Source organism: Phyllobates terribilis, unplaced genomic scaffold (genome assembly GCF_046119375.1).
Source record: "Phyllobates terribilis strain yellow unplaced genomic scaffold, ASM4611937v1 Scaffold_7__3_contigs__length_470593459, whole genome shotgun sequence".
In the NCBI taxonomy this organism is placed as follows: Eukaryota; Metazoa; Chordata; class Amphibia; order Anura; family Dendrobatidae; genus Phyllobates; species Phyllobates terribilis.
The window spans coordinates 44,883,887-44,897,038 of NW_027362767.1; the positions used below are offsets into that span (position 1 = coordinate 44,883,887).

A 13,152-nucleotide genomic window follows, 5' to 3' on the forward strand; every position below is an offset into this window, starting at 1 on the left:
GTGCTTTGCTGCCATGTGCCTGATCATGCTGGTGGTGGTCAGGCTGGTAGTTTTGTCACCGCTGCTGATGCTGGCATGGCAGGTGGTACAAATGGCCTTTTTGGGGTTATCAGCAGAGTCTTTAAAAAAATTCCAGACTCTGGAAGACCTACAGGTTGTACTGGCAACGTCCCTCGTGTTGGTGTTACGGGGAATGGTTGCCTGCCTTCTGTCTGCGGCCACCACACTGCTTCTTCCTGCCTGTTGGGGTACTCTTCCTCCCTCCCCCTGTGTGCTGCTGGCCTCGCTCTGCGTGTCCTCCTGCCACGTAGGGTCAGTTACTAGATCATCCTCCTCCTCTTCCGCACCACGGTCCTCCTCCTCACTTCCTGGCAATTGTGTCTCGTCATCGTCCACCTCTTGTGACAAATTGCCAGCGTCGACTTCCTGTGGCCGTGGCTGTTCAAATATTTGGGCATCGCTACATGGGATCTCCTCTTCCACCACTTCAAGCGGAGCAGGCGAGGGGCCCAAATATGGAAATGGACCAGTGAACAGCTCTTCAGAGAGTCCAACTGTGGGATCAGTTGCTGTCTGACGACACTCGGCATGGTGGGAGGAAGGAGCATCAGGGTGAGGAGGAGTATGCGGTCGAGACTCATGGCTACTAACACTTGACCATGTGGAAGACAGACCAGAGGCGGTGGTGCCCAGGTGACTGGAAGTATTATCTGCTATCCAATTAATAACCTGTTCACACTGATCAGTTCGCAATACTGGTGTTCTGTGCTTCCTTAGTAATTCGGTCAAGAAGTGGGAGCGAGAAGATGTGGCTGTTGGTTGTGGCACATTTTCACCTTGGCCACGGCCCCGTCCTCTACACGCACCATCACCAGAACGTCCAGTTCCACGTCCCTTGCCACGCGCCTTGCCCATTGTAAATGAAGTAAAATAGCTTACACTCGCACTATCAATGGCAAAAGGGTAATAGAAAGGAGATTAGAACCGTGGAAGAGGAAAACCACAGTTCTATTTCTATGGCCTACACCCGACTCTTTTAAACAATCTGAAAAATCAGGGAGAAACTATTAGTTTTTTTTTTACGGCAAAAAATGCCAAAAGCAGGATAATAGAGATTTTTTACCGTGAAATAGAAAAACCACAGTTATAATTTACTGGTGTATACCAGACTATTTAAAATATATATATTTGCGGCTGAACAGTGAGCGACACACTCAAACTGTTTTTTTTTAGATACAAATGGCCCAAAAGTGGATAATACAGAAGTTTGAACCGTGGAACTGCAAAACCACACTTCTGTCTCTCTGGCCTACACAAGACTATTTTCAACAGATATATTTGTGTCTGAAAAATCAGGGAGACACTATTAGTTTTTTTTTTTACGGCAAAAAATGCCAAAAGCAGGATAATGGGGATTATGGGTGAAATATCACAAATACACATGCCCAGGAACATATTGATGAGATATATCACCCAGGCTTGTGTAACCCCGATATTCTACACATAATCCCAAATAGTTACAATCTTTTTTCCCTGGTTCTATTATTAAACTTTAATCCAGCCCTGTGGATGTTCTGATTCATTTAAGTATTTCCATTGAATTCCCTCTGATTTCTTTCTATATTACAGGTCAAGAGTTAAAAACTGCAGCTTCTTCTAATCCAGTATCAAGGCCAGAAGTCATTTCCTGGTCTGCATTTGAAAAATGTGCTGCCATCTAGTGGTCGACATTGCAGCCCATCATCCCATCATCCCAATATGCAGTTTAGTACGTCCCTTTACCTTTACTGAAAGGCCACAGGGGCTGCAACACCATTAACAAGGGGCACCACTAATCAAACACCATGAAGACCAAGGAGGTCTCCAAACAGGACCAAGGAGGTCTCCAAACGAGATCACGAAAGACCAAGGAGGTCTCCAAACGAGACCACGAAAGACCAAGGAGGTCTCCAAACGAGACCACGAAAGACCAAGGAGGTCTCCAAACGAGACCACGAAAGACCAAGGAGGCCTCCAAACGAGACCACGAAAGACCAAGGAGGCCTCCAAACGAGACCACGAAAGACCAAGGAGGTCTCCAAACGAGACCACGAAAGACCAAGGAGGTCTCCAAACGAGACCACAAAAGACCAAGGAGGTCTCCAAACGAGACCACGAAAGACCAAGGAGGTCTCCAAACGAGACAGGGACAAAGTTGTTGAGAAGCACAAGTCAGGGTTGGGTTCTAAAAAAATATCCCAATCCCTGATGATCCCCAGAGCCCCATGAAATCCATTATCATCAAATTGAAAGAACATGGCACCACAACAAACCTGCTAAGAGAGCCGCTCACCAAAACTCTTAGCCCGGGCAAGGAGGGCATTAATCAGAGAGGCAGCACAGAGACCAAAGGTGACCCTGAAGGAGCTGCAGAGTTGCAAAGCAGAGACTGGAGTATCTGTCCATACGACAACAATAAGCCGTACACTCCATACATGTTGCCTTTATGGAAGAGTGTGCAGAAAAAAACCTTTACTTAAACACAAAAATTGTGAGGCTCATTTTGAGTTTGCCAAAAAACATGTAGGAGACTCCCCAAATGTATGTAGTAAGGTGCTGTGGTGAGAGGAGACCAAAACTGAACTTTTTGGCCACCAAAATAAACACTATGTCTGACACCAAACCTACCCAGCTCATCACCCCAAGAACACCATCCCAACAGTGAAACATGGTGGTGGCAGCATCATGTTGGGGGATGTTTTTCGGCAGCAGGTACAGGGAAAATGGTCCTAGCAGAGGGGAAGATGGATGATGTGAAATACAGGGATATTCTTAAGCAAAAACCTGTTTCAGTCTGAGAGTGATTTGAGACTGGGACGGAGGTTCACCTTCCAACAAGACAATGACCCAAAGCATACTGCTAAAGCAACACTCGAGTGGATTAAGGGGAAACGTGTAAATGTTCTGGAGTGGCTAAGTCACAGCCCAGACTTTAATCCAATGGAGAATCTGTGGTCAGACTTGAAGATTGCTGTTCACCAGAGGAAAAACCATCTAACTTGAAGGAGCTGGAGCAGTTTTGCCTTGAGGAATGGACAAAAATCCCAGTGGCAAGATGTGGAAAACTCAGAGAAGCTTCTCCAAAGCGACTTTCAGCTGTAATAGCCGCAAAAGGAGGCTCTACAAAGTACTGACTTTAGGGGGGTGAACAGTTATGCACACTGAAGTTTTCAGTTATTTGGTACTCTTTTGTTTGCTTCACAATTAAAAAAAAAAACAAATGTTCACAGTTGTCGGCATGTTCTAAACATGAACTGATGCAAACCCTCAAAAAACAGTGAAGTTCCAGATTGTGAGGTAGCAAAACATGAAAAAATACCAAGGGGGTGAATACTTTTGCAAACCACTGTATATATGATATGTGAAGGGCATCATACTGTATAGGGGATTGTGGGGGACATTATACTGAAGGCTGTGGAGACATCATACTGTATATTGGGGGCTGTGGTAGTAGACCTTATACTGCATAGGGAGCTGTGGTGGACATCTTAGTATATTTTATGGGGATATTGTGAATATCACAGTTTGGGCTGTGGTGGTGAGCACCATACTGTGTAGGGGGACAGTGTGTGTGGGGGGTATACAGTTTGGAGAGGACAACATAGGGGGCAGTATGAGGGCATCCTCAGTGTGAAAAGGGGGCAAAAAATGGATATGGCGAGGGGGCAGCGTGAAATGGGGGCACAGGATGGAGACAGGTCAACATGGTGGGGGCAGTGTGGAGATATAGAGAGAGTAAAGGAGACAGTGGAGAGGGGATGGCCATAGTATAGGCCGAGGTTCTTAATGGTGACTGCACCAGCAGAATAGTGAGTGCAGCTCTGGAGTATAATACAGGATGTAACTCAGGATCAGTACAGGATCAGTAATGTAATGTATGTACACAGTGACTGCACCAGCAGAATAGTGAGTGCAGCTCTGGAGTATAATACAGGATGTAACTCAGGATCAGTAATGTAATGTATGTACACAGTGACTGCAGCAGCAGAATAGTGAGTGCAGCTCTGGAGTATAATACAGGATGTAACTCAGGATCAGTGCAGGATCAGTAATGTAATGTATGTACACAGTGACTGCACCAGCAGAATAGTGAGTGCAGCTCTGGAGTATAATACAGGATGTAACTCAGGATCAGTACAGGATCAGTAATGTAATGTATGTACACAGTGACTGCACCAGCAGAATAGTGAGTGCAGCTCTGGAGTATAATACAGGATGTAACTCAGGATCAGTAATGTAATGTATGTACACAGTGACTGCAGCAGCAGAATAGTGAGTGCAGCTCTGGAGTATAATACAGGATGTAACTCAGGATCAGTGCAGGATCAGTAATGTAATGTATGTACACAGTGAGTGCACCAGCAGCATAGTGAGTGCAGCTCTGGAGTATAATACAGGATGTAACTCAGGATCAGTGCAGGATCAGTAATGTAATGTATGTACACAGTGACTGCACCAGCAGCATAGTGAGTGCAGCTCTGGAGTATAATACAGGATGTAACTCAGGATCCGTACAGGATCAGTAATGTAATGTATGTACACATTGATTGCACCAGCAGAATAGTGAGTGCAGCTCTGGCGTATAATACAGGATGTAACTCCGGATCAGTAATGTATGTACACAGTGACTGCACCAGCAGAATAGTGAGTGCAGCTCTGGAGTATAATACAGGATGTAACTCAGGATCAGTAATGTAATGTATATACACAGTGACTGTACCAGCCGAATAGTGAGTGCAGCTCTGGAGTATAATACAGGATGTAACTCAGGATCAGTACAGGATCAGTAATGTAATGTATGTACACAATGACTGCACCAGCAGAATAGTGAGTGCAGCTCTGGGGTATAATACATGAAGTAACTGAGGATCAGTAATGTAATGTATGTACACAGTGACTGCACCAGCAGAATAGTGAGTGCAGCTCTGGGGTATAATACAGGACGTAACTCAGGATCAGTAATGTAATGTATGTAAACAGTGACTGCACCAGCAGAATAGTGAGTGCAGCTCTGGAGAATAATACAGGGTGTAACTCAGGATCAGTACAGGATCAGTAATGTAATGTATGTACACAGTGACTGCACCAGCAGAATAGTGAGTGCAGCTCTGGAGTATAATACATGAAGTAACTCAGGATCAGTACAGGATCAGTAATGTAATGTATGTACACAGTGACTGCACCAGCAGAATAGTGAGTGCAGCTCTGGAGTATAATACAGGATGTAACTCAGGATCAGTAATGTAATGTATGTACACAGTGACTGCAGCAGCAGAATAGTGAGTGCAGCTCTGGAGTATAATACAGGATGTAACTCAGGATCAGTGCAGGATCAGTAATGTAATGTATGTACACAGTGAGTGCACCAGCAGCATAGTGAGTGCAGCTCTGGAGTATAATACAGGATGTAACTCAGGATCCGTACAGGATCAGTAATGTAATGTATGTACACATTGATTGCACCAGCAGAATAGTGAGTGCAGCTCTGGCGTATAATACAGGATGTAACTCCGGATCAGTAATGTATGTACACAGTGACTGCACCAGCAGAATAGTGAGTGCAGCTCTGGAGTATAATACAGGATGTAACTCAGGATCAGTAATGTAATGTATATACACAGTGACTGTACCAGCCGAATAGTGAGTGCAGCTCTGGAGTATAATACAGGATGTAACTCAGGATCAGTACAGGATCAGTAATGTAATGTATGTACACAATGACTGCACCAGCAGAATAGTGAGTGCAGCTCTGGGGTATAATACATGAAGTAACTGAGGATCAGTAATGTAATGTATGTACACAGTGACTGCACCAGCAGAATAGTGAGTGCAGCTCTGGGGTATAATACAGGACGTAACTCAGGATCAGTAATGTAATGTATGTAAACAGTGACTGCACCAGCAGAATAGTGAGTGCAGCTCTGGAGAATAATACAGGGTGTAACTCAGGATCAGTACAGGATCAGTAATGTAATGTATGTACACAGTGACTGCACCAGCAGAATAGTGAGTGCAGCTCTGGAGTATAATACATGAAGTAACTCAGGATCAGTACAGGATCAGTAATGTAATGTATGTACACAGTGACTGCACCAGCAGAATAGTGAGTGCAGCTCTGGGGTATAATACAGGACATAACTCAGGATCAGTAATGTAATGTATGTAAACAGTGACTGCACCAGCAGAATAGTGAGTGCAGCTCTGGAGAATAATACAGGGTGTAACTCAGGATCAGTACAGGATCAGTAATGTAATGTATGTACACAGTGACTGCACCAGCAGAATAGTGAGTGCAGCTCTGGAGTATAATACAGGATGTAACTCAGGATCAGTACAGGATCAGTAATGTAATGTATGTACACAGTGAGTGCACCAGCAGCATAGTGAGTGCAGCTCTGGAGTATAATACAGGATGTAACTCAGGATCCTTACAGGATCAGTAATGTAATGTATGTATACAGTGACTGCACCAGCAGAATAGTGAGTGCAGCTCTGGAGAATAATACAGGGTGTAACTCAGGATCAGTACAGGATCAGTAATGTAATGTATGTACACAGTGACTGCACCAGCAGAATAGTGAGTGCAGCTCTGGAGTATAATACAGGATGTAACTCAGGATCAGTACAGGATCAGTAATGTAATGTATGTACACAGTGAGTGCACCAGCAGCATAGTGAGTGCAGCTCTGGAGTATAATACAGGATGTAACTCAGGATCCGTACAGGATCAGTAATGTAATGTATGTACACAGTGATTGCACCAGCAGAATAGTGAGTGCAGCTCTGGCGTATAATACAGGATGTAACTCCGGATCAGTAATGTATGTACACAGTGACTGCACCAGCAGAATAGTGAGTGCAGCTCTGGAGTATAATACAGGATGTAACTCAGGATCAGTACAGGATCAGTAATGTAATGTATGTACACAATGACTGCACCAGCAGAATAGTGAGTGCAGCTCTGGGGTATAATACATGAAGTAACTCAGGATCAGTAATGTAATGTATGTACACAGTGACTGCACCAGCAGAATAGTGAGTGCAGCTCTGGGGTATAATACAGGACGTAACTCAGGATCAGTAATGTAATGTATGTAAACAGTGACTGCACCAGCAGAATAGTGAGTGCAGCTCTGGAGAATAATACAGGGTGTAACTCAGGATCAGTACAGGATCAGTAATGTAATGTATGTACACAGTGACTGCACCAGCAGAATAATGAGTTCAGCTCTGGAGTATAATACAGGATGTCACTCAGGATCAGTAATGTAATGTATGTACACAGTGACTGCACCAGCAGAATAGTGAGTGCAGCTCTGGAGTATAATACAGGATGTAACTTAGGATCAGTACAGGATCAGTAATGTAATGTATGTACACAGTGACTGCACCAGCAGAATAGTGAGTGCAGCTCTGGAGTATAATACAGGATGTAACTCAGGATCAGTAATGTAATGTATGTACACAGTGACTGCACCAGCAGAATAGTGAGTGCAGCTCTGGAGTATAATACAGGAGGTAACTCAGGGTCAGTACAGGATCAGTAATGTAATGTATGTACACAGTGACTGCACCAGCAGAATAGTGAGTGCAGCTCTGGTATCTGATGTCTTATCTCTTCTCTCTCAGCTTTCCTCCATATTAGATGATGACTGTGCCCCATGGGTTTCTTTTGCTGCTCCTGTATATGAACAGATGTTTGGTGTCCGGAGCTGCGCACGTCCTGCCGGTACTGACCACAGATGACTATTCTGACGCTCTGCAGCCAGGGACGACGTCTCTCCTGTACTTCAGCAGCGCGGGTGACTAAATGATCTGTAGTATTGGGATCCTTAGCTCACAGATTGTTTAGACTGGGTGCAATTGTAGCAAACTTCCAGCTGTGAGAAGTCTTCTGTCCATACAGGGTTTTCATTCTCTCATCTTGGATAATGAACTTCCGTCCCTCAGTCGGCCGCGTCGCCCTGGGGCTTTATATTCGTGTTCTTATGATCCTTTTTCTGCAGGTCTTTCCGGTAATGTCTTATTCCTGGAGGAGTTACAGAAGTCGTCCCCCGTTTTACAGGATTACGGGATCTCTATAGCCAAGGTAAGAAGTCTCTATTACATCAGATAATGCCATCACTATCCTGTGAAAAACTACAACTCCCAGCATCCCCTGACTATGCTGCAGATGGAAGATCTGTTAGTAATCATCGGGGGAAGGAATTTTAATTTGGGTTTCCTAATGATTTTACTCTTTAGTCTGTCTAAAGTGGCTGATAACAGAGTACAATAGATAGCAATTTAAAGGGACAATAACTATAAAATCTAAGACTGAGACATTGGGATGGGTGTTGGGTGCAACAAGATGATCCCTGAGTGACTCCAACATTGGTGTGTTGTGTCCTAGGTCATCTGTGGCGAGGAATCGGCTCTGCGGTTCTGTGCAGAGGAAAATGCCTATTTATTCAGGTAAGAACAGAACTGGGGTTGTCGTTATATGAGGTCAGGGTCACACATTGCAGCAAACCCTCAGTCCTGAGACATTTCTGATGTTCCCATTCATTAACAGCAAGCAGGAATTTAGGCAAAAGTTTTATATAAAGTTGTAGAACTTCTCACTGTACAATATTTCAAGGGGTTTTCCGGGCCTCAGCACTGTGTGTGCACACAGTCAGGACGGCGCTCTGTCTCCTCTTCTAGCACTCACATTTATATACTTCTGGTCACATACTGACAAGCATCAGGACATTGAGAGAAGCAGGAAAAATTGCTTCTCACTACTTGACCACAAATATATGAATCGCACGTGACCAGGAGACAGAGCGCAGTCCTGACTGTGTGCACACGGCCCAATGTCAGGATTCAGCAATCTGTAGTCACATGGAGTGCTGAGGCCCAGAAACGTCCTATAAGGCTGTGTGCCCATGTAGCGAATTTCAAGCGGATATGCTGCGGAATTTCTGCAGCGTATACGCTTGTTAAACGCTATGTTATCCGCCCCCCATGGTCCCCAAGGGGATTCCGCAGGTTCAATGCCCATGCTGCGTATTTTTCCGCAGCGTTTTTGCTGCGGGGAAAAATCCGCAGCATGTTCATTAATTTTGCTTTCCGCAAGCGGAATTGCCTTTGCAGTGCAATAAAAACCACAAGGCAATTCCGCATGTGGAAGTCGCACGATAAACGCACGATAAACGCGTGCGGAATTCCACATGCGATTATCCGGGAGAGGACATGCAGAAATGAAGCAGAAAATTTCTACTTCATTTCCGCAGCGTGGGCACATAGCCTAAAAGCAGTCTCCTGTACTGACCGCTCCACGGCCCTCTCCTGCCGGTCACATTGGGCACGACACATGACGTGATAATTCTGTGCAACGCTCCCCATATGATGGTGCGGGGACAGTGAAGATCGGCAGCAAAGCACAAAGGAGGCGATCAGAGGATCTGGCTGGTGGTCCTACTTATCTTTTTTTTCCTTTTTTCTCTTTCTTTCTCCATCCTTTTGTTGCTTTTTCTTTCTTTACCCCCTCTCGTTCCTCACTCCCTTTCTTCCTTCCGTCATACATTCTTTCCTCCCTTGCTCTTTCTCTTTTTCCATTTTTTCACTACATCTCGCTCCTTCTTCCCTCGCTTTCCCCTTTTCTTCCTGCCCTTTTCTTTACTATACATTCTTTCCCATCACCTATCCTTCCTTTTTCTATCCCTTTCTTTCTCCCTTGCTTCCTCATTCTTTCTTCCTCTATTCCTCCCTTATTTAATTTCTTCCTCCTTCTTTCTTCCTTTTTCCCATTTCCTGCATCTTCTTTTTCATCATTTTTTATTTAATTTCCTGTTTTCTTGCCTTTTTTTCTACTTACTCTTTCTTTCTTTCTTTCTTTCTTTCTTTCTTTCTTTCTTTCTTTCTCCTTGTCTCTCTTCTCCTTTACTTTCTTCCTTTCCCTTTCTCTCATTTCCTTTCATCTACTCTCCCTTTTTTCTCCTTTCCTCATTTTTTTCCCCATTCTTCTCTCTTTTTTTCCTCTCCTCTTCTCTCCTTTTTTTGCTATCCTCTCCTTTTTTTCCTTTCCTCTCTTCGCCTCTCCTTTTTTCATTTCCTCTTCTTCTCTTCTCTCGTCCTTTCTCTTTTCTCCTTTTCTTTTTCTCCTGTCCTCTCCTTTCTTTTCCTTCTCCTCTCTTTCCTTTCTTCTTCCTTCCCTCTCTCCTGCACTGGAGATTTTGTGCTTTTCTCCATCTTCCCTCCATTACTGTGAGTTCTCGCTGACTATAAGACGCAGATTCTTCTCTCATCGCCGTGCCGTTTTCTCCTTCTTCTCCAGGGGATCTAAGTTACTGCGGTCCTTCCCGACAGATACGCTGTTCGATGTCAACGCCATCGTGGCCAACGTCTTATTGTGAGTCCGTCTGTCGGTGTCGGCAGATCACAGCCGGCGCCTCGTCTGTCTCATATTTTGTTCTATCTGCAGCTGGGAAAGTTGTGACAACCGATAATGTTCCTGATTGCTGTGTCCATGGCCAGGACCAAAATAATTAAAGGGATTAATCTGCCCTGTGCCCTAGTAGGGCTTATAGTTGCGCCCCCATATAGAGCGCCTCCTCCTCTGGGGGACCGTCTTGTTTGTGCACCAATTCCGATATATTTTGTAGATTCCCTGCAGCCTCCTCTCTTGGCCAAGTCCAATGCTGCTGCCGCTGTCTGATCCATAACCCAAAAGAAAAACAACAGGACCGAAATCATAACTAATAAAAATTTAATTTTATGTCTGGGTACAGAATCTAAAATATTGATAAAATCCAAAATACAGACACAAAGACACATTGGTGGGTAAGTAACAGTAGGAACCCCAGAAAAAAATCCCTCCCATAGGGCAACATGTATATGCACAGTGAACAATCATAAGCATAATGCAATGTGTAGATCTTTAGTTTTCAATAACCAGTCAGTAAGTATATATGACCATATACACTATATATATATATATATATATATATATATATATATATATATATATATATATATATATATATATATATATATATATATATATATATATATATATATATAATATAATATATGTGTGTGTATATATATATATATATTTATATATATATATATACACAGTGCAGACCAAGAGTTTGGACACACCTTCTCATCTAAAGATTTTTCTGTATTTTCATGACTATGAAAATTGTACATTCACACTGAAGACATCAAAACTATGAATTAACACATGTGGAATTATATACTTAACAAAAAAGTGTGAAACAACTGAAAATATGTCTTATATTCTAGGTTCTTCAAAGTAGCCACCTTTTGCTTTGATGACGGCTTTGCACACTCTTGGCATTCTCTTGATGAGCTTCAAGAGGTAGTCACCGGAAATGGTCTTCCAACAATCTTGAAGGAGTTCCCAGAGATGCTTAGCACTTGTTGGCCCTTTTGCCTTCACTCGGCGGTCCAGCTCACCCCAAACCATCTCGATTGGGTTCAGGTCTGGTGACTGTGGAGGCCAGGTCATCTGGCGTAGCACCCCATCACTCTCCTTCTTGGTCAAATAGCCCTTACACAGCCTGGAGGTGTGTTTGGGGTCATTGTCCTGTTGAAAAATAAATGATGGTCCAACTAAACGCAAACCGGATGGAATAGCATGCCGCTGCAAGATGCTGTGGTAGCCATGCTGGTTCAGTATGCCTTCAATTTTGAATAAATCCCCAACAGTGTCACCAGCAAAGCACCCCCACACCATCACACCTCCTCCTCCATGCTTCACGGTGGGAACCAGGCATGTAGAGTCCATCCGTTCACCTTTTCTGCGTCGCACAAAGACACGGTGGTTGGAACCAAAGATCTCAAATTTGGACTCATCAGACCAAAGCACAGATTTCCACTGGTCTAATGTCCATTCCTTGTGTTCTTTAGCCCAAACAAGTCTCTTCTGCTTGTTGCCTGTCCTTAGCAGTGGTTTCCTAGCAGCTATTTTACCATGAAGGCCTGCTGCACAAAGTCTCCTCTTAACAGTTGTAGTAGAGATGTGTCTGCTGCTAGAACTCTGTGTGGCATTGACCTGGTCTCTAATCTGAGCTGCTGTTAACCTGCGATTTCTGAGGCTGGTGACTCGGATAAACTTATCCTCAGAAGCAGAGGTGACTCTTGGTCTTCCTTTCCTGGGGCGGTCCTCATGTGAGCCAGTTTCTTTGTAGCGCTTGATGGTTTTTGCAACTGCACTTGGGGACACTTTCAAAGTTTGCCCAATTTTTCTGACTGACTGACCTTCAGTAATGATGGCCACTCGTTTTTCTTTACTTAGCAGCTTTTTTCTTGCCATAATACAAATTCTAACAGTCTATTCAGTAGGACTATCAGCTGTGTATCCACCTGACTTCTGCACAACACAACTGATGGTCCCAACCCCATTTATAAGGCAAGAAATCCCACTTATTAAACCTGACAGGGCACACCTGTGAAGTGAAGACCATTTCCGGTGACTACCTCTTGAAGCTCATCAAGAGAATGCCAAGAGTGTGCAAAGCAGTCATCAAAGCAAAAGGTGGCTACTTTGAAGAACCTAGAATATAAGACATATTTTCAGTTGTTTCACACTTTTTTGTTAAGTATATAATTCCACATGTGTTAATTCATAGTTTTGATGCCTTCAGTGTGAATGTACAATTTTCAAAGTCCTGAAAATACAGAAAAATCTTAAAATGAGAAGGTGTGTCCAAACTTTTGGTCTGTACTGTATATATATCTATCTCCTACAAGTTAAAAAATTACAGCAATCACCATATATAGTAAAATCAGTAAATAACTTGGCCACCAAACACCCGACGCACGTTTAGCAAATTCACGGTGAGAGATATAGAATAATTTCTGGCTGAGACTCTGGTCAGTAAGGGGATAACGCGTCCTCCTGCTCATCGCCGCACGTCCATCCGTATATTTCAGCGTCCTACTGTACAGCGAGGTCCGATACATCACCTCCACCCCGGAGCTCCGGAAACTAGAAGACGCCTCCAAAGGGAAGAAGAACATCGTCTTCGCTTATGTGCAGGCGATCGGGACGCCAGGTACGGTAGAGGGAACGGGGGCTGCTTTATAGGGGCTGATACAGTGATTGTCTGCCGTTATTGT

General features: G+C 43.9%; 1 protein-coding gene across 4 annotated transcripts in view; it reads left to right on the forward strand.

Moving 5' to 3' along the window:
* Nucleotides 1–13,152, forward strand: part of TXNDC16 (thioredoxin domain containing 16) — a 42,230-nt gene that overhangs the window by 5,689 nt on the left and 23,389 nt on the right. For 3 of the 4 annotated variants that reach the window (XM_073638467.1, XM_073638468.1, XM_073638469.1), the window contains exons 2-6: nt 7,669–7,841; nt 8,046–8,128; nt 8,432–8,493; nt 10,340–10,414; nt 12,967–13,088. In XM_073638467.1, coding sequence (XP_073494568.1) covers nt 7,685–7,841; nt 8,046–8,128; nt 8,432–8,493; nt 10,340–10,414; nt 12,967–13,088 — 499 coding nt within the window. In that variant the 5' untranslated portion in view covers nt 7,669–7,684. The remainder of the gene's footprint in view (nt 1–7,668; nt 7,842–8,045; nt 8,129–8,431; nt 8,494–10,339; nt 10,415–12,966; nt 13,089–13,152) is intronic. The other variant, XM_073638470.1, reaches the window with a different exon arrangement.